The following is a 21,657-nucleotide window of genomic DNA, read 5'->3' as shown; positions in this document are numbered from 1 at the left end:
AGCACTCATCAGAGGAAGCCCGTGTGCAATACTTTTTCTCTGCGAGTAGTTTGGGGAAATGCAAACCTGTTGATGAAGGAGGTGTAGCTATGAGGATCCTCTCTGTGGAGGATTTCGGCACTTATACCCTGCAGGTTCATGTCAGTGTGCTTTCTTACAGCTTTTTTTTCATCCCTTATTCTCTGGCTTATTTTTATAAGGGACACAACATGCATACATAAATTCTCTAGCATCAGCCAGAGGTTAATTTACAGTAGGATCAGCCAGTGCTGAAACCATTCTGACGTCACTGAAATGTTGCTTAACTCGCTGTTATGAGGGGGAAACTAATTTTTTTCAGTTTTCATGTTTTAACTTAAATGATCGCATGGTCCTTCATGTGTTGGGGACCCTTTTGGCTTGTGACGTCCTTTCCAAACATGTTGCAAGATGAGAAAATGACCTGAAAATACTTTGTTGTTATTAATGAGTTGCTTACGTTGAAGACAGCGTCGTTCATGTAGCCTGATGGCAGTATGTGGCCTAGGTAGAATATGTAGGTTCGTACCTCAGGACTTGATCCCCGCTGAATGAGAGGATTAGCCTCCACTCTGATGTAGGCACACGCTGGTCAGCCTTTCACCCAAACTACAAAGAGTGTAGAATGACCATATGACAGCCATTACCCTCCCATCTGTTCGTTCTGTGTCGTCTCCTAATCCAAACTAATTTTCTCCAATATGTAAAAAAGGTTCATCACCATCATGCATTTAATTGAAAACACTGGTGGACTTTTTTCTCTTGAAATTAGTTTATTTTAATTGGAAGTGGATGATATCACATATAATCTCCCTCTGCTGGCATTTTACATATTAGAATTACACAGCAAACAAACGTTGCTTTAAAATATGCTGTATCTTTAAAAATCACCCAGGTCACGTTACCACCGGAGACACGTACGACAGACAGTGACATGCTGTGACATTACGATGACTGTCATGGTGGTCAGAGATTGATTTAAAGCCCTGACAATGAATACAACAGCTGGAAATCACAGTGATTTACCAACCGCTGCAATCAGGATGCTCTCTATGATTACCCTCATTTATAGCTCGTAGCTGTCTGTGGCTGTTACAGAATTTGATGAGAGAAAATGATGAGAGGCCGTCTCAGCTTTTATATTTGACAGCCGGATTTCTTTTTCTGTTTTATAGACGTAGAGCGCTTCACAGAGATTCTTCCTCTGAGGTTTGATTTAGAAAGACTCTGCAGAAGCACATTAAGATAACATTCACATGTTGTGTTGTTAAAGCATCCAAGGGAGCCATCTGAGTAGGCAAAGACGACATTTAGGTGACTCATCATCTTTTGTTTTTTCAAAAGGGCACTGATCTAGTTTAGGTAACATTATACAGACTGTACAGTAACAGTACAGTCTGTGTAGATAGTAATCCGTGCAGTGAAAACAGGCTGCAGATACACTATAATTTAACTGCATTTTGATGAACTATTTTAATAATAAGTGTCTTTTCTTTAAATGCTTAATGAAAACTCGATAAAGTGATTGCTATTATTGAATCTGCTGCAGTCGCTCTTAACAGGATCATAAAGGATTTATCGCCAGAAACTTTCATTTCACTCGTTTAACGATTGTCTAAATCGACACTTAGCATGCTGGAGGAGCTTTATCTTGTGGATCCTGAACTTTTGATCCAATCTAACGGGCCAATCAATCAGCACAACCGAGTGGAATAGACCTGGAAGGCTGCAGCTCATCTAATCAGCATCAAATGAGTTTGAATCACTCACATCTAACCTTTCTTTTATGGACCCGCTAAACACATACCGTTGTCTATCAGACAACCCTTTGCTCTGTTGTGCTGTTATTGTGTGAAGAGCTGAGGCAAAGTGTTGTTTTGGTGTTTGTCCATATTTAGACATTGTTGCAGGGTTTGTGGAGTGAACTCTGCAGAGAACGGCAGCGTGTGAATCACTTCTCTGGCTGTGAAAAAGGTGGTTCTGAGATTAGAGCGCCACCCACTCACCAGTCAGCCTGTTCTGTGCCTCGTGCTGTTTTACACTTGTTGAACTACTTAAATCAGCGACAAGAAGAACGTAGCAAGATATTTTCTAACTGATGAAAGCTTTGCACAGTAAGTGACATAAACAGTCATTATTATATTCAGCAAAGGCAAATACACACACTCTCTTGGAAAATATAATTATAATCATCATAAACTTTATTACATAGCACTATAGTATTTAACAGATATAAAAAACAGATGGATTTATAATATCAATGACAATATTACTACTCACAGGAGCACAAAATAAATGATTGATAATAGTTCACAAGAGTAAAATATATATTAAATAACTGTTGTTTCTTTCATACTTGATATTTGTTAAATAAGGGTTCTCCCATATCCAGGACAGCCGCTTTACTTAAGTGATTGTAGAAAAATACTCCATTAGTAAAAGCACAAAAGTTCTATATTCTGAAAAGTATGCTGATTATGCAACAGAAGGGCTCCTGCCAGTGTAATATATTATCATATCTTAAATTGTTATTACTCATAAGTTAATGTGTAAACGGCATTTTTAATGTTGTAGCTTCATATTCTGTTGGCTAGTTAAACTTGTACCAATGCATCATATTTTATAAACTGATCAGATGTTTTTTGTAGGTACAATTGTAACCTGCAAAGTAACAAGTAATTATGGCGGTCAGAAAATGATGGTGGGGTAAAAAGTGCAATTTTTGATAAAAGTATAGAAGTACTTTCCACCTCTGCAGGAAAGCAATACTACAATAACATAAAAGAGGAAAAACTACGATTTACTAAACCTGGCCGTTATTCAGAATGATCATGTATACAGTACATGAGGTTCATGATGGACCTTTGAACACATTGTACTTCGCCCACATCTTGTTCACGCCGCCTTTGGCTGTGTCACATGCTTGTTATCGTTTTGTGTCCACACATGTCGGGGTCTGTGTCATAAACAAATACTGTAATGACAGGAGAGAGACCCTGTCGGTTAAATGTTAAGCCTCGTCTCTCCCCTCATGAACGCAATCTGTACAAACAATGATTGACCGAGCCCTGGGACTCCCACCCCAACACACCTTCATCTGATAACCTTTAGTGAGTCACTCCTCGTGTGCATCTACACTGCCTACTGTTGTTTAGTTGTCTGTGTCTCGTATGAATCAACATCTGGCCTGTTAGAGGTCTCGTGGACTTGTGACCTGTGGGTGGGACCACCTCTTATTCATACTCAATGGCGTGGTGCTCAATAGAGTTACTTCATGCCAGTTGCAGCACATCGACGTGTGGAGAGCCAGAATCTTGTTTGAAAGGTACTGTGCATGCTGCTGTTGACATGATATGACATTAAAGAAAATATCTAGTGGCTGAAATCTTGTAGAGTTTTGTCTCTTGGCTTAATTAAAGAGATAGACATCTACTTATGTACTGTATGTATTCATATTTGGTCCTATTAAAATTTATATTTCACCAGATCTCAACGGGAAACTTTTTATTTCATTCATCTTAAATCCATATAGTTACCGGCTACTTTTCAGATAACTTTTTTAAAGCTACAATGATTAGTCGATTGACATCAAATTAATTGGCAGCTGTTCTGTTTTAAAAATCAACTAATTGTTTTAAGCATTTTTTAAGCAAAAATACCAAATATTAGCTGGTTCCAAATGTTAACATTTGCTGCTTTATTATCTTGTGTGACGAAGGAAAAAAACAAGCGAATTGAAGACGTCATTAGTTGCAGCCCTAAGCATTTTCATATATAACATGTCATCAAAAAAGTACGACGCATCTCTATAGATGAAGATGCTCAATATAGCTCCATCTCAACCTGAATTCTATTTACATGTTAATGTATCACAATAATAATGCAATAATATCATATAAACCACTGAAAGGGACCATTCTGCAAAGTGATCACTTATATTTTGCTGCTATGCTTTTACTTAGTAAAATTTGGAATGCAGGACTTTTGTTTTGACTCTAGTAATGACTTTTAGGTTGGGTGGATTCATGCTTTGCAAGCATCTAGAGTTCAATTTGTGACAAGCTTATGTTGGTTTGTGTGTGATGCAGTATTAGACCACCAGAGGGAGCCGGGTCTGAATATATGGAGCTGCCCTGATGAATCAATGAACAGCAATCTTGTTTATTGTGCTCCTCTTGAGGCCTCATCAATTTGATTCCATCTCGTGAAAGCTATTTTGGCTTTAAGTGCCTTTCGAGGGTCAGCAGTGATTTGCCTGAAGTCGGATTGCGTTTGGCTTTCTGTAGCACTCAGTGTTTTATTTTCTGTCCAGTTTGTCAGCAGTGCTTTCAAACTGGATTAATCCAGTTTGTCAGCAGCTCTCCATAAGCTTGAAAGGAGGAGAAAGATGTGTTTTACTTGCGGTATATGAAGTTCTGACTAGTCGGTTTGTATGTATGATACTGTATTGAGTTGAATGGAAATTCTGATTGGATGCTCAGGGTCCTAAAATAGAGCAAAGTGCATTATATTTGCTTTGATAACAGATGATGAAAACAGCTTCAGAAACGATAGTTTAAAGAATAAGAAGGGCAATATTCTATATATTGTCCCTATTGTCAACAAATCTCATCGAATTAATTGATCTGGTATTTCCAAAGCCTGATCGAGCTTTTTCCTCTGTCTCATAGAGCTCCATTGCTGTCCAACAACTATTAAAAACACATCGAAGAACCACACTGTGAACATGGGAACTGTAGTTTATTTTGACTGAATCCCACATACACAGTCCCGCTGCTGTTAATAGTCACTGGCGCACTGAAAATAGTCCCCAACAAATTCACTATTTACTTCTGTCTGAGTAACTTTTTCTGGAGACATAAACCCAAAATGATTTAGTGTTTTTAAAAAGGAAAAAATATATTTGTGACAAACTTTTTAAGATTTACCTCTTTAGCATGAACCAATAGGCTTGGGGCTGAGGACCACAGACAGGGTAGAGACAACAATAACAAATATATAGACTGTTGCCTGTCTTACTCTTTGTAAGAAAAGTGTAAGAAAACTGCACAAATGCTTAAATAAGATTCTGTGTTTGGGCCAGAAAAGATTTAAGCCTTCTGATTCAGCTTTGAGTTTCAAGTTTAGACAATTTGAGTTGAACTCTAGACAGTATTGAACAAGAGAAGATACGCTGGGCAGCGCAAACACTTTATACAAACTGCGGTTGATTGAGCTTAAAAGGCTCATACTCATTGGTGGCAAATTAATTTGATCAACTCTTAACTTACAACAGTTTTAATAATCATAGATTTGTCTATATTGTTTGTAACACTTTCTGAAACCCTCAAATTACCCAGTAATGGGTATTTTTGCAAATCTGGAATATAAATGTCTCATTGTTTTGATCTGCCGTGACTGGAAGTTTTTATCCAGATCTTAGCAGCAGTTTAAGTGCAGTCCGGTAAACGCTTGAAACCTTTTTTATTACATATTTTTACAATTAAAGCATGCAGCTGTTATAATAATAAGAGGAGAGATATGACCGCAGAGAAGCTTGCACACTGCAGACACAATGACAGATGTCACAAACGTCTATCATTCTGTGTCATGAAATTGCATCGGTTTAATGAATTATGAATGTCTTATTTCAGCAGTTTTAGCATACACACGGTTCTGTGTTTATAGCGTGAGAAAGTATATTCCAGAAATTACTGCTGCAACCATAATGAGCACAACGTGCTGGCCCTTTAATTGCATTCATGTGAGAGGACATGGAGGCAAGGTCTCGTTTATTAAACGGTCATCTCCCTCAGACTGCTGCTGTTCAGCTGGCGAAAAAAAGACCATGACATCTCAAACCTTACCGCTGAGGCAGCACCATTTTATTCACACAGACGACACAAACAACCCGAACACATGGTCCTCTCAGCAAAACACAGCACAGAGGACAAAGTAGAGGACAGCGGGGGTGTTGTTGGGGAAACTCACAGCAGTAGGACCCACATCCTCCAGTGATGTACGTCTCCCCCCCCCCCCCCCCCCCCCCCCCCCCCCCCGCCTCCTCTCCCTCCTGTGGTACGTTCCAGATACATGTCAGAGGCATTTAAATGAGGAGGATCAGTCAGCTCCAGAGGAAGCTAGTGCAGCGACAGCTGGCCTGAACCAGGAGGCAGACAGAGCAGAGGGGGGTCACCCACTGATGTGAGGGGGAGTTCATGGACCTGCTGGACCAGCTCTTTGTATGTATGATAGGGAAAGATTAAGGGAATAGAGGAGATGACTCTTTGACTCTGTCAGAGCATGTTTATGTTTGAGCGTATGTGTGTGTTTTTATGAGTGTTTGAAGTGTTTCTTTCTTGTTATCCATCTCCATTCTTCCCTCCCATCATGTTTAACGCATCTTGAAATGACAGCAGACGCCATCCTGGGCCATTTGCTGTATGGCATGCTCCATCTCTCTGTCTGTCTCTCTCTCCTCTCCTGGCCCTGATAGCTGCTGGTTAACCCTGGCTCTGAGGAGACAGGTACGCTCTACTACCCTCGTCCTGTGCAAAAGCACAAATAACGCTCTTCCCCTCTAACCATCCCCCCTTTTTCCTTTCCCTCTTTCACACTCACTACCACACTCCTCTGCCTGTCCCTTGACGGCTTTGTGTAATAGCCCTGAGCAGTGCTGTCTATAGTGGGCTTTAGTGTGTCGATTGATTGCCCCACAAACTAGCTGTCTCATATCTTTTGGAGATGGTGTTAAGGTGCAACTGTGCACAAGGAAGCGGATCAGATCGATAAATTGTGCTGACTACACCTGCAGCTGTGGGATCTAAACAAGAGGGTTGTTTTTAGGGCTAGTGGACATCCTGCCTTCATGCTTTTAGCATTCCTTTTCTGTATGGTTCAAGTGAGAAGGCAGGAAATAAGTTTCTACTTGAATACCAACATCAGCCATCAGCAGAGATTTAGTTTATGCAGAGAGACTAAACAAAAGATGTTGATTACACATCTTGAGTGACGTCAGCTGCTTGATGCAGAGCCATTGAGAGATGCAGGAGGAGTAGGCATCCTTAAGAGGAGCAGAGGAGCGTCCTTTAAATCCTGCTTCATTCTCCCTTCCATGCATGTGCTTGTCCTATAACATAGACGCTCCCTATGTGATAGTGAGCAGCAGATTTAATTGTTGTTATGTTCAATTGTGTGTCTGCCATATTTTCTGGAGTGACAGATAAGTGACATGTTTTTTTCTGATTTTATAGATGTTTTATAGTTGTGGAAACCAAACTGCTTTGATTTGATCGTTTTTTGTGTCCAAAGCACAAAGTGTCAAAAACTCTCAAATACTGAAAAGCTGGCTTCAAATGCCTGGTGAGATTTGTAATCTTTTTTCTATATTTCCTGAATTAATGTAGCTAGTTTATGGATATTGCATGTTGCCTGTACACCTGCTTGAGTGTAGATAACATGGAACATTTGAGACTTTTGCCTTCTTTTGTTAAATCAAAAAAAGGGGTTTTGCAGGAAAAAAAAGTATATTCTTCAAAGTAAGGTACTAAGAAAAAGTATGATTTAGTTATCTGCACTGAAACGGAGGTGGTGTGACAGCACTAGCATTTCCATAGTTTAAAAGGTATCCAATCTCATTAAAAACATTTTTAAATGAACCTCCAGTCCTGCTTTGTTTATATTGTTATTCCTGCTTTCTCAGCAGCACTGACACACTGAGTAAGTATTGGTTCTCGCTGTGAGACATTTGCCACGGAGGCTGTGAGTCACTGGCATTTCTTGTTGACTGAATACCAAATCTGCCTCGTCAATGTAAACAGGTAGACAGTGGGTGATTATGCATGGCCTGCCTGATGGCAGAAAACACAGAGAGAAGAGGAGAGATGAGATGAGATGGGGGTGAAAGAAAGGATGTTCAAGTATAATCATTCAGGAATGTATTTAAATATGCTGGGACAGGGATTCTTTTTGTTCTCAGTAACAACAAGTTTTCTGACAAAGGAGCAGGGGGAACAGCAGTCCCACACAAAGTCTCTTGACCCCTGACCTCTTGCTCTACTATGGCCTGTAGACTTTCAACTCGTGATCTCATCCCCGAGGACCTATTACACCGCGCCGTCCTGTTTAAATTTCACTGGAGTTAAGGCTCTCCATACTTTGTGTTGCTGCTGAAATATACATGCAGCGGAAGTCCCCCACTAAGCTGAAACTCTTTGACCTCATTTTGAGGCTGTGGAAGATGATGTGTTGCATCGTCTTCGATTCAACTAGTCGTATTAAGCACCTTCAATCCGTTTCACTCAGCTTACATTTGGTCCTCATGCTGCTTTCTTCCTAGATCAATAAACGCTTCATACAACTAGATTATGTGGTACATGTTCAAGTGAAACATGGCTGACTTTTCATTTCTGAGTGGTTTGCTCTCAAACTGTGGGGGGATGAGTTGTTATGTAACCACGGATGCTATGATCCAAATATAGCAGCCATTAGGGGATTAGCTCCGGGCCCAGCAGGCTTGGCTAGGCTCGGCTTTGCCGTGGCCCCGTATGGATGTCTTTGCCGCTGGTTGGCTCCTGCCCTCCACACCAGTGTCCACTGTTATCACGAGAAATTGATGTGCACCAAACCGACAGCAGAGACAACATCTTAGCCGGCCAGTGCATTACACAGACATGCTCCCTCCCCTCACCGGAGGAGCATCTATCTGTAGCTTGACTTTGTGGACTTTGTGACTGAAACTTCCAGGACAGTTTGGCTTCACAGCATGCGTTGTCATTATTATTCATTTAAGCGATGTATTATTTATTATGTATATGTATGACGATTTAACAAATTTGTCGGGTAGAGGTTCTTCCATAATGTTTGCAGGTGACGCAACAATTGTTCTTTTCCATATCAAAGTTGCCTTGAGCTGCAACTACTATTTTCATTATCGTTTAGTCTGGTGATTGTTTGTAAAATGTCCTTCGTACAGTATTTCATAACTCTGTAGATGAAGTCTTCAGATGTCTTGTTTACTCTTTATATATATATATATAATATATATATATACTTTTTATGGTGTAACATAGCATAGCTATACTATATGTTCTGCAACCCTTTGTAACATTTTCAAAAATGTATTGTTTTACTCTGTCTGTTAAACTTCTTGCTTATTTTATTTAACAATCGTTTTCCAAATATATATTTTTCTATATCTACCATCATTTTGTGTCTTTTTTTCAAACTACCTCACAGATGAACTCATATGGTTAGAGTTCTTCCTGTAGAGGCGATCTCATTAATCAACATTGAATTCTATTATTATTTGTACATCTTTTCTTTACTTTTCTTACTCCAACTCAAAGCTTAATGTTGGAGCTCGACTATTCAGCCCGATTTAGTCCGAGATACTTGTGTATGTTTTGACGTCGCTGCCTTGTGGTGCAGGCAAACTTGTTCAGCGTGTTGAGTGGGATGTGTTGATTGGACAGTGTTAAGCAGAAGGTGATAAGCAACGTGGTGAGTTGGGGCCAATGATTACAACATCGCCTCTTTTCTCTTCATAGCCACCATTCCGTCTGCCTTCTCAAGTGTTTTTGTACCTTAAATGAAACTTTTAGTTGAGTCCTAATCAGCCCAGTTAATTGGCCTCTTTGGTATCCTCTACTGTTCCCATAACGCAGACAGACTCAGACATGCTGTGTTAAATAAATCAGGCTCAACACAGACAGGTATCCTACAGTGTGCCCTCTTTGACCTTCTTCTGTGTATGGTCTATAAATGCCGAGAGACAACAGGATCAATGACACTCTAGCACACACAGGATGAAATATTTAACAGGATGATGAATATTTCAGTGGCAGGTGCGTAGTTTCAAGGGAAAGATTAATATCCTTGCAGACAGACTGCTAAATATACACCCAGAGGGAAAACACAGCAGTGAAGGCATCGTCTCTCCTCACCGTTTGTTTCTCACATCTTTGTTTTCCTCTCCGAGCATCATCAGCCGTCTTTATCCCAAGTCTTTTTTCAATGATCATCCCCCTTCTTTTTTGTTTCTTTCCTTTCCATGATAACTGGGTTTGTCTAAAACTTGAGTCTTGAAATGTCAACAATGGAGGGTATTAGCCGGTGTATGTGCTGACGGGCTCTCCACCTGAATGGTCCATTGTGTCTTCAGGCGCTGACCTCAGACCTCCACTGTTGTGTGAAGGCCCACTGACAGAGAAACAACAATCTTCTGCAGACTGTTTTGGTCATTGTGTAAGGATTACAGATACTAGAACTCAAAAGCACAACTCGGAGACAAGATACAAGTTCAGTTATTTTACTTGAGTTCAGGCAGGGTCAAAACCGGGAGGTCAGTCAAACAGGCGAACAAATCCAATAAGGGGCAGGCACAAATCCCAGGTCTAAAACAGGCAGACAGGGTCGGAACAGGCAGATCATGAACAAAATAAAGATACGCTGGAGAACTTGGCAATAACACACAAGACAAACTGGCAGGGAACCTAAATAGTGAGGGCTAATGAGGGAATGGGCTGCAGGTGAGATGGGTGTGGAGGACCAGGTGAGGGGAACGAGAGATGATCGGGTGTGAATGGTAGGATCTGAAATGACAGGAGAGTTAGTAAAATAAGCAGACAGGATGAAAACAAACTAATATGAAGGGGAATTCGTGACACATTGTGAATTATATGTTGAAGAAATGACAAATCATAAAGACAGAGTACTCTCATGAAACAGATTAAGTGAGTTTAGCTGATTCATTTTCATACTAGACGTTTGCTGTTTTGATCTTGGTTGATAATCTCATTGTCAGTTAATAGGATGCAGCTGTTGCGAGCAAAACTGATTCATGATCTTTTCGACCTGAAATTAGTTGCTGTGTGCATCTTTAGAGCGACTGAAATGAGGTCGTTACTTGTCTGATTAGAAGATACTGAGTAATGTGCCCTTCTTCGTTTCTTGAGTTGAAAATACAGCTTGGATTATTCTAGAAGAGACATCATTTTCTCACTTATTTTGTGAGTTTCCCTCTTTCTCCTCCTCTTTATCTCCAGCTGATCTCCGTGGTGCCCGCCACCTCCTCACTTCCCAGCATTCCTTGCCTGGGATCCCGGTGGCCTTGAAACAATCCATTGACCTGCGTACATCCATGGACGGGAAGTACAAGGAGATTGCTGAGGTCAGTACTCCGTGAATTATTAACCTAAAAGATAATAATAATACATTTTATTTATATAGCGCTTTTCAAAATTCTTTACAAACATTAAAATCATCATTAAAAAAGCTAAGCACATTCGTCACACATTAAAAGCAGCTCTGTAAAGGTGGGTTTTGATTTGTGATTTGAATATTAAAGATTTACTTTAAAATGACTTGTGGCTAGATGTGTAGACTTTCATAATGTTGTTTACTGTCTCTGTGAAGGAGCTGTTCTCACGCACTCTGGCAGAGAGTGAGATGCGCAGCGCCCCTTATGAGTTTCCAGAAGACAGCCCCATAGAACAGCTGGAGGAGAGACGTCATCGCCTTGAGCGACAGATCAGCCAGGATGTGAAGTAAGTGAAGACAAGGAGGTTGTTAGTTAATATACCAACATCTGTGGCTGTATTTGCAACGAGACTCTGCTTTAATGGTCCGAAAGCTATAACAACGACGAGCCTCTCTGTTCTCAGGTTTGAACCCGACATCCTCCTGCGAGCCAAACAGGAGTTCATGAAGACTGACAGTGCCAGTGATCTCGAGTGAGTGTTTTCCCTGGCTATAGGCAACAGTTGTGTCATTATGCATTGAATACTTAACAGAAAGTACCAGAATAGAAAATAGTTTAAGTCATTTTTTTTGTTAATCTCTTATCAGATACATGAAAGAGCAGAGCCAAGCTTTTGACCTGGAGAGACAACCGGTTCCAGAGAAAGAGTACCAGCGAGTCGCTATTTCTGGAGAGGAGAAATGTGGGGTAAGTCAGAGTACCAGTGATGTAGGGACGATTGGAAAAGAAAGTATTTCTTACTAGAAGCATGTTGTGGTGTTTCTCACAATTAAGTAACACCTCCTCTCTGAAAAGGACACCTTCTTTGTTTCCTTTGATTCCTTTTCATCCTATTGTTCTTCTATCAAGGTTCCCTTCACAGATCTGTTGGATGCAGCCAAATGTGTGGTGAAGGCTCTGTTCATCAGACAGAAGTATATGGGTCTGTCGCTGCAGAGTTTCTGCGTCACCACCGCTCGTTGCCTTCAGGAGCTGAGTGAAAGACCTCTGGACTTGGATATCTATGAGGAGGAGATCCCAGAGACCTCAGCCACTGCAGGTGTGTACACATGTACACATCTACACCACCATCCTCATATACTGGGCACAAAAAATCATTCATCACTTAACAAATAGGAGGCCCTGATTTCTGCTGAAACGATAAGTCAATCAAATTATTCAAAAAATATTCTCCAACAACTATGATAATTGATTAATCATAAAGTATTTATGTAATTTATAATTTTGTCGTTCCAGCTTTTCATATTTGAGGATTTTCTGCTTTTCTTTGTTGTTGTTTGCCTCAAACTGTTCTGTATAAGACGTCCTCTGTCCTCAGACCCTCAATGCGAACGAGGAAAACTTGTTGGAGGGAGCCCTCCTCCAAGACAGACAGACAAGCAATAGATATCATATCTGTAGACAAAAACAGCAGCAAAATTGATTGATTGAACTCAAAACAACAGTCAACACCCCTCCCAGTATAACCTACGGTGGCCTTCAGGAAGCGTAGAAACGCAAAAGGCCCTCTCCAGAGCCGATGTCTGGTTTGTCCGTTCTGAGCAGCAGTCGAAACATGACGGTGCAACATTGTGGACTATGTGGAGAGAACCTGTTCCCTATGTAGATACGAAGGGCTCATTCGAAGCTAACAAGAAAACACAATGATTCTTAGTTTCAGGTGATTATACACCAATGAAAACATAGTTATGAATATGATATTCCATTTCTGCCAATCAAAGTCCTACATACTGGTTCTTAAATATGGGAATACAAGTCATGTCCAGTGTTGTGTGCCGTACTCTCATATTAAGACCTAATCTGGCACACCCACAGATTTCATAATCCATCTGTCCACCTCCACCTCTTCCCAAGCTGTCACAACGTGCAAGCTGTTTAAATCGGACCTTAGCTGCATGTGCGTTCCCACCTCGTTCAGAGCCGTGACACAGTGCGCCATTCTGTTTCCTCTCAGATGCCACAGTGCACCCATCTGCTTCTGAAACGCACCCCTATGAGAACCAGGACCCTGCCAGCATGCCCCATGACATTGGTTACGGCTGCAAGATGGTGGATGGTGTCATGCATGTGTACACGACGAGGAACATTATGGAGAAGTGAGATATTTATGAGGACTCACTCGCATGCTTTATGTTGTAGTCCTCGATGTGGTTGGATGTTTTTAGACTTACACCTTTATTTGTTGGTAGCGGAGACTTCCCTGCTTAAGTTTTGATGTTGCCAACAGGAGCACAGAGCTGGACCTGCCGTATCCAGACCTGCAGGAGTATATCGCTGATATGAACGTGATGATGGCCCTCATTATCAACGGACCAGTGTACGCTTCCTTATGATTGATCACAGAACAGTGTGTATAGATGTTAGATTGTTTTTTGTTTTTTTTAATGATGATACTTGATTAATTGTTTATCACAAGACTTTCTGGTCTCTGTACTTTTTGAACCATCTGAACCACATTTTCAATCTCTCTCAGAAAGTACCAACTACTTGTTTTTGTTTCCCTGTGCTACAGAAAGTCCTTCTGCTACCGTCGTCTGCAGTTTCTTAGCTCCAAGTTCCAGATGCACATTCTGCTGAATGAGATGAAAGAGTTGGCAGCACAGAAAAAAGTCCCACATCGCGACTTTTACAATATCCGTAAGGTGAACTTGGCGGCTGTTTCTACTGAGCCTAACCAAAATTGTTTATCCAGAACCAGACTCCAATATACAGTATAACTTCTTTGTCTCATTTATCTGTTTTTACAGGTGGACACACACATTCACGCTTCATCCTGCATGAACCAGAAGCACCTTCTGCGTTTTATCAAAAGGGCAATGAAGAAGTACCCTAAGGAGATTGTGCATGTAGAAGGAGGCACGGGTCAGACGCTCATGGAGGTGTTTGAGACCATGAACCTGACCGCCTTTGACCTGAGCGTGGACACCCTGGACATGCACGCAGTGAGTAACAGCCATGATGGACAGACAAAAAGATAATCAGTGGTTAAAAAACTGGACCAGAATGTTAAAAAGACGAATGTTGAGTCAACCAGACAACAGCATCAGATAATGACTATTTGAATTACAGTGTTTCAACTCTTCTTGCAGGACCGTAACACTTTTCATCGCTTTGACAAGTTCAATGCCAAATACAACCCCATTGGCGAGTCCATCCTGAGAGAGATCTTCATCAAAACAGACAACCACATCGAGGGGAAATACTTTGGCCACATTGTTAAGGTGCTCACTTGCTCTTTAAAAAATGCCGTTACCACTGTTAGCTGCAGAACGAGTGCATGAGACACTGGCGCCATCTGCTGATTGATTGTGTCACTGCTTTTCAGGAGGTGATGGCAGACCTGGAGGAGAGCAAGTACCAGAACGTGGAGCTCAGGCTGTCGATCTACGGACGCTGCAGGGACGAGTGGGACAAACTTGCCAAGTGGGCTGTAACGCATCAGGTCTACTCCGGCAATGTGCGCTGGCTTGTGCAAGTGCCAAGACTCTTGTGAGTCGCTAAGCATCATTGAAATATCTGCAGCATACATAAGTAAATTTCATCAACACAACCATAAGTCACTTCTTCGTTTGCATTTCTCTCTCAAAGTGACGTCTACCACACGAAGAAACAGCTGTGCAACTTCCAAGAGATGTTGGAGAATGTCTTCGTGCCTCTGTTTGAGGTTACAGTGAACCCCCGCAGCCATCCAGAGCTGCACCTCTTCCTTCAGCACGTATGAAGTCTTTGCTGTAATATCACAAATTTATATTATTCACATGTCGCCAGAACTCAAAGGGTTTCATGGATCTCTTGTCGGTTCCTCACACAGGTTGTGGGTTTTGACAGTGTGGATGATGAATCGAAACCAGAGCAACATATCTTCAACCTGGACAGTCCGCTGCCGGTCAACTGGACAGAGGAGGACAACCCGCCCTACTCCTACTACCTCTACTATATGTATGCAAACATGACCGTGCTCAATCACCTGCGCAGGTACATAATCTACTTTTCATTTTTTCATTTTTTCGTTTTAAAATGTGTTAAATATCCAAGATAAATTGCAGTTTATATGCAAATAATAATAGAGCAACAACAAATGTCAGTTTTTCTTTCTTTTCAGTCACATTTTTCCAGCTACAAAACACAATACATAAAAACACAATTATTTGAGAATGAGAGAATATTTTGCATGTAAATATTTTGGAATGGAATAGATTGAATAACCTTATGATATTAACTATTAATTACAGGACTAATTTATGAAAGATTTCATTTTGAATGCATCCTGAACTGATTTGATAGCAAATTGTCTCAACTCCACCTACTCATTGAAAACAGAATACAAAAACCTTCATAACAAGTCAAATGTATAAGTGTCTGTGTAGATTGTAGTACAGGGTAACAAACAACAAAATAAACTCTTATACGAGACGAATGTTCATCTATGCAGACCATACTTTGCCTGATTGTTTACACCTCAAACAAAGCTGAAATCTGTTGTCTCCCTTTAATCCGCTGAAGTCACCTTCGGGTCTCTGTGTCTATTGTGTTCCAGGCAGCGAGGGTTCCCCACGCTCGTCCTGCGTCCTCATTGTGGGGAGGCGGGGCCGATCCATCACCTGGTGTCTGGTTTCATGCTGTCAGAGAACATCTCCCATGGGCTGCTGCTCAGGAAGGTGTGGCCTCAATATCACAACTCTAATCAGAGTTTATTAGTCCAAGAGTTTGTGAGGAATTTATGACTCTTATAATAGATAATCTAACTGTTTGTTCAGCTGAGTAATACTTGAGTTTTAATGTTACTTCCTTAAAGGCTCATGGAAAATTAGGGCTGTGGTATTAATCTACTCCTAGAGCATTGATTGTTTATTACAGCACACTTCATGCCTTATGGTCCTCCAGGCTCCTGTGCTGCAGTATCTGTACTACTTGGCCCAGATAGGTATCGCCATGTCCCCTCTCAGCAATAACAGCCTGTTCCTCAGCTACCATCGTAACCCTCTACCAGAGTACCTGTCCAGAGGCCTCGTGGTCTCTCTGTCCACGGACGACCCTCTGCAGTTTCACTTCACCAAGGTCAGTGTGCGCCAGTCAATCATTGTAACCTCGTACATTTTAGATTTTTAGGTTTTCTGTAAATTTGTTATTAATCCCCTCAAATGTGAAAACAATTAGAATTGTAGCAGCAAAATATAATAAAGGGTAATAGGTCCTAGGAGGAGGCAAGCAGTTATCACTCAGGAATTACAGATTTTTTCAATTATTTTTTTATTAGATGGATAAAAAGCAATATTAAGCACTTTAAATTAAAGTTATAATTCTCAGTATTTTTATGATATCACACCCAATTTTTTAAACAACTTATTGCCAGCATTTAATTGAATTGGATACATTGAATGCATCTAATTGCTTCTCTAAATGGTAGTTTACATTGTAACTGGCAGCGTCTGCTTTCGAACACACGGGAAATTCACAGAAAATGATGAACACATGTCCAGGATTAAAGCTGCTGAATGCACATATTTCTAATCTTGCAGAGGACAACATTTGATCATAGGTTTAGCATTATGACATCTGAAGACCCTGTTGACTGTCTTCTTAATAAAACCATGTCAGATGATGAATCCTCTTAGCCCCCAGTTGGGCTTCTGGTTTGACTTCTGGCCACTCCAGGTGTCTTTCATTCCACGAGCGGTCAATACACATCTTATTTGAGACAGAATTTCTGGGACCATGTCATTAAAATGCACTTGCTGTTATCCCAACTATCTAAAGATGTAATCCAAAAATGGCAAAAAAACGGTATGGCCGACCTGCAGTAATACATTTAGACTGTTCAGTTGCAAGACAAATAGTATGTTGTAATTTACTTTTTAAACTCCCCCATACCTATGTTTACTAAAATTAGGTTATTTACAGGTTTTAATGAAAATGCTACATTGTATAAGATGGTCAAGGAGCCGTGTATGACTTAAAGTGATATTTATTCTGTGCTGTGTAGGAGCCCTTGATGGAGGAGTACAGCATTGCTGCTCAGGTGTGGAAACTGAGCTCCTGCGACATGTGTGAGCTTGCCAGAAACAGCGTGCTGATGAGCGGATTCTCTCAAAGGGTAATTATCTTTATAGCACAAAACACGTTATCCAGTTTTACTGTCTATAACTACAAAACTCCCTCCTCAGTCTATTGTTCTGCAGACAGTTTAATTCCGCTCCTCTCCTGTATCAGGTGAAGAGATCCTGGCTCGGCCCACATCACAACAAGGAAGGGCAGGAGAGTAATGACATCAGGCGCACCAACGTTCCTGACATCCGTGTGGGGTACCGGTATGAGACCATGTGTGAGGAGTTGAATTTAATCACACAGGCCATTCGCACAGACGAGCTGGATACCATCGAGGAAGAGGGGAGTCTGTGTATGGGAGCTGGGCAGGGAGAGAAGTGAAGAGGCACTACAACACAAACACTCTCGACATTCCCTGTTCTCACATCAGGACTTTGTAAAGATTTGCATATCGACATATCACACCTGTGAAAAGAGAAAAGCTTTTACACAAGGCCATTTTGAGAATTGCTACTGTGGCAGTATGAGAGAGGACCTATAATCTGTGCACCCAAGGTGTTTACTTCCTTTAGTTTCTTGCGTCAATCTTTGTGTAATTTGTCGTGTCAATTTCACGTTGTCTCTTGATGTATTTATTTTTAAATAATAAGATATTCGTGGTTTGAGACTACATTTTGTCAGAGTTTCTGTACAGAGTCTGTATTTCCTGTACCAAGCATTTAATAATATTGACATTCAAGATTCAACCCTTTAATAATACTTAAAAACTTGATACTACACTGACCGACTAAAGCAGGAAGACGACCTGGAACAATTTTTCAAAGTAAAGAGTCTCTAACTATACGTACAGGGCTGTAGCTACCATTGAGGACACTGAGGTCATGCCTCAAAATATCATTTCAGGACATTTTGAAGGTTTTAGTGACCATGGGAGAGGTTACTTTCTCAATTTAAAAACGGGTGGAAAAAAATCCGATTCACATATTTATAGACTCCAATCTATTTCGAAGTGTGGAGAAGGTTTTGAAACCTCGCACTGCATGATTTTTTGTTTGTACAGTTGACATTTTCGAGTGTTATTATCCACAGCACAATAACTTCTGCTGTATAACTGGCAGAGAAATCTACATCTTCTGCCTTCCTTCTACTGGTAATGATGACATATTTCCCACAGCTGTTTTGCGTCATATGGTTGTTGGGCTTATTTTTACAGTCCTTACAGTTATTCAGTAGAGCTGCATGTGTGCTCCTCGATATTTGTTTCTGGTGTGCAGTAATGCTACTCAGTTGTAGCATCTTATTATACTAACTCTTATTTAATGATTGTTTCAGTCTGAACAGTAACTCTGTCCTTTACACACAGATATTAAAAATACATACATTTCCGAATCAGTGAATGACGCATGATCTGTTCCTTCAGTTTTTCCTCTTTGCACAAAACTGCCAAGTTGATGGAAAAACATTTTTTGGGAACTGAAAGTCGACTAACTTGACACACCCTTTTCAAACTCCTGCCTTAAGTCTGGGTCTTGATGTTGTCTCTGGGGTTTCTTGTTGCTATTCAAAAGCCCTAAGTGTCCCTCCAAGAGAACTATATGTGCTGTTTGTGAAATATAATTTAATTGCATTTGTGTCTAAGAAAAATAAATGTTCATATTGGGGTGCTTGACTCGCTGTCGTTTTTACATCCCAGAAAGCAAATGATATATAATAGTTTAAACTATACTACATAGTTTGTCAGCAAACTAAAGTCAGTCATTAAAAAGTTTACTTTTTATGATTTTCTTAGACATACTATAGTATGTCTAAAAAAAATCATAAAAAGGGTTAGGGTTAGGGTCATTTCATGGTATGTGGAAAAAAAATCCTAGCATAGTATGTCGATAAAAATCATAAGTCATAGTATCATGTGCTGTAAAAAGTTTTTGAAAAGTCATTGTATTGTATGTCGAAAAAAGTTGAAAAAATTCATAGTATAGTATGACGATAAAAATCATAAAAAGCCAAAGCATGTTCTGTCTAAAAAAGTCATAGTATAGTACGTATGTAGAACAAAGTCATGAAAAAGTCATAGTATAGTATGACGATAAAAATCATAAAAAAGTCATTGGATAGTATGTCAATAAAAGTCCTAGACTTTTTATGATTTGACGCAAGATGGGTAAGTGTCAGGAGACCATGCATACAGTATGTCAAAAAAAGGTCACAATAAAGTCATAATCTTGCCGAGTGGAGTGATTCACCTGTCTCTGCACAGGGGAGGAGTTAAGAGAAGGAGAGGTTATTTTAGCGTGTGATCTGTTCCCTTTGTCTGTGCCGCCATGCCAGTACATTTGTTTGGACAAGTCTCCTAGTTTGAGATCATGCTGACACAGCAGTATGTTTGTTTGTACTTATGATTTATATTCTTATACGTTATGACTACATACCATGCATCCTGATTTAATGTGTTTGTGACTTCCTGTCAGATCCTGATACATTGTTTTGGAGCTGGGTGTTATGGGCTACTCACCTTTGTGAAAGTCAAACCCAGTAAGTAATTATTATTATGTTAAGTAAGTATTATTTTGAAGAAAGTGGTTTAGTTTTGATTATTAAGGTTTTTTTCAGCTGTATCACCCAGATTATAGTGTGCAGTTGCTTTTATCTGGATCAAACAGTCATTATGTGTAAATGCACTTAATTGTATGTCCATTGTAATAATAAAGGTATGAAACTTCAATGTTTCTTGTCACCGAATAATAACAATCAAACAAGTGTTTGCAGTTTAGTACTCAGGCATGACATTTACGTGATATAGGCAATACTGTTGTTTCTGTCAATATGTGTTTCTAGTGTGCAGTAATGCTGCTCAGTTGTAGTATATCATCATACGAACTCTTATTTTATGACATTACTCTGATCTGTCCTTTACACACACATATTTAAAATACATACATTTTTGAGTCACACTGAATGATGCATGATCTGTTCCTTCAGTTTTCAATCTTTACACGAGTCCAACTGGTGCCAAATTTATGAATAAACACATTTTTTGAGAACTGAAAGTCGACTAAGTTCACAAACCCTTTTTTGAACTCCTGCCTTCAGTCTGGGTCTTGATGTTGTGATCTCTGGGGGTGTACTGTTACAATGCACAATCACTATGTGTCCCTCCCCAGAGAACTGTGTGCTGTTTGTAAAGTGTTATGTGGCCTTTGTGTCTAAGAAAAAGAAATGTATACAGTGGAGCGCTTGACTTGCTGCCGTTTTTACATCCCAGAAAGCAAATAATAACAGTATGGTGAATGTATCGAGACAAATAAGGTCTGTTTTATTAGTAAATAGTTTGTTTTGTTGTCAGTCGTATAGGAGTGACTAAAGGGCGTGAAACAAAGAGTGCATTGTGTGGCGTGTCCATAATCCTATTCAGCTCATTACGCTCCACTCTGGGTCAAAGTTAGCAGGAAATCCAACACAACATTCAGACCGTCTACAAACCTACTACAAGGATTGAGGTGTGGCTGCAAACAATAAATTCCTATCGATCACACACATTGTACCGTAAACCTTATAATATGACTGCATTTAGGGATTTTGTGTGTCTGGTAGTGTTAAAACGATTGTCAGTTAGCTGATCTACTGAAAAGTAATAGATTATATTTCTAACAATTAATTGCTTGAGTCATTTGTCAACTGAAAATAAGCATTAGTAAATGTGCAAGAATTTCTGTAAGACTGAGTAGGCATATTCACCTCACTTTAGGCTCAGTTGTCATTATTTAGCATTTTTCTCACTACACAATCAAAACATGATTGATAAGTATATTGATAACAAAAATAGCCCTTATATAGCCACTGGTACCTGTTTGTTAGAACAATCCCAAATCACTTACCAGCTCCTTCCAGAGCTTCCAACAGTGTCACTCTTGAAAAAGCGCTATTGATTAAAAAAACAAATGAACTACTGAGCTTGCCTTGAAGAGACAGCTGAGCAAATCTGCTGATGAATACCATGTGAGACTTTTAAAAGCTCCAGAAAAAAAAGCTAGTAACTGGCACTTCAGTTGGTGAACTTTCATCTTTCCCCTATCACCTTTTGTGTGGAGGCCAATGATTGCACAAAACCCCCCATGAAGAAACTCTTTTGAATGCAGGTGACGCATGGCGTTATTTTAAAAGCTGTTACAGTCTTGCAGTGACATTAGCTTCCATTGTGGCTTCTGTTTGGACTTGTCTTTGGATACATGGTCATGTCAGATGTATATACCGGTTTGAGCAGCTGCAGAGCGCATTCATATTCACAGACCATGGACATGTACAATAGTTGTGGAAACAAAGAACCGGTTTACAGAAACTGCCTACACACGAGGCTG

The 21,657-nt window shown here is 40.2% G+C and overlaps 1 protein-coding gene across 2 annotated transcripts; it reads left to right on the top strand.

Moving 5' to 3' along the window:
* Positions 1-11,122: 11,122 nt before the first annotated feature.
* Positions 11,123-17,683, top strand: ampd2b (adenosine monophosphate deaminase 2b). Of its 2 annotated transcripts, none has more exons than XM_076090940.1 (17): positions 11,123-11,167; positions 11,413-11,543; positions 11,661-11,729; positions 11,845-11,944; positions 12,107-12,296; positions 13,212-13,353; positions 13,485-13,574; positions 13,770-13,899; positions 14,005-14,199; positions 14,347-14,478; positions 14,583-14,746; positions 14,846-14,972; positions 15,069-15,232; positions 15,795-15,915; positions 16,142-16,315; positions 17,241-17,351; positions 17,468-17,683. In XM_076090940.1, the coding sequence occupies exons 1-17, from the start codon at positions 11,138-11,140 to the stop codon at positions 17,681-17,683; spliced, it is 2,286 nt and encodes a 761-aa protein (XP_075947055.1). In that variant the 5' UTR covers positions 11,123-11,137. The 2 variants fall into 2 exon arrangements, with proteins under 2 accessions (XP_075947055.1, XP_075947054.1); XM_076090939.1 differs by having other exon boundaries at positions 12,107-12,308.
* The last annotated feature ends 3,974 nt before the right edge of the window (positions 17,684-21,657 follow it).

Source organism: Anarhichas minor, unplaced genomic scaffold, assembly GCF_050575085.1.
Source record: "Anarhichas minor isolate MPS153535 unplaced genomic scaffold, ASM5057508v1 ptg000003l, whole genome shotgun sequence".
NCBI lineage: Eukaryota > Metazoa > Chordata > Actinopteri > Perciformes > Anarhichadidae > Anarhichas > Anarhichas minor.
Note: the sequence above shows the minus strand (reverse complement) of the source record. Positions and strands in the feature narration are given on the sequence as shown.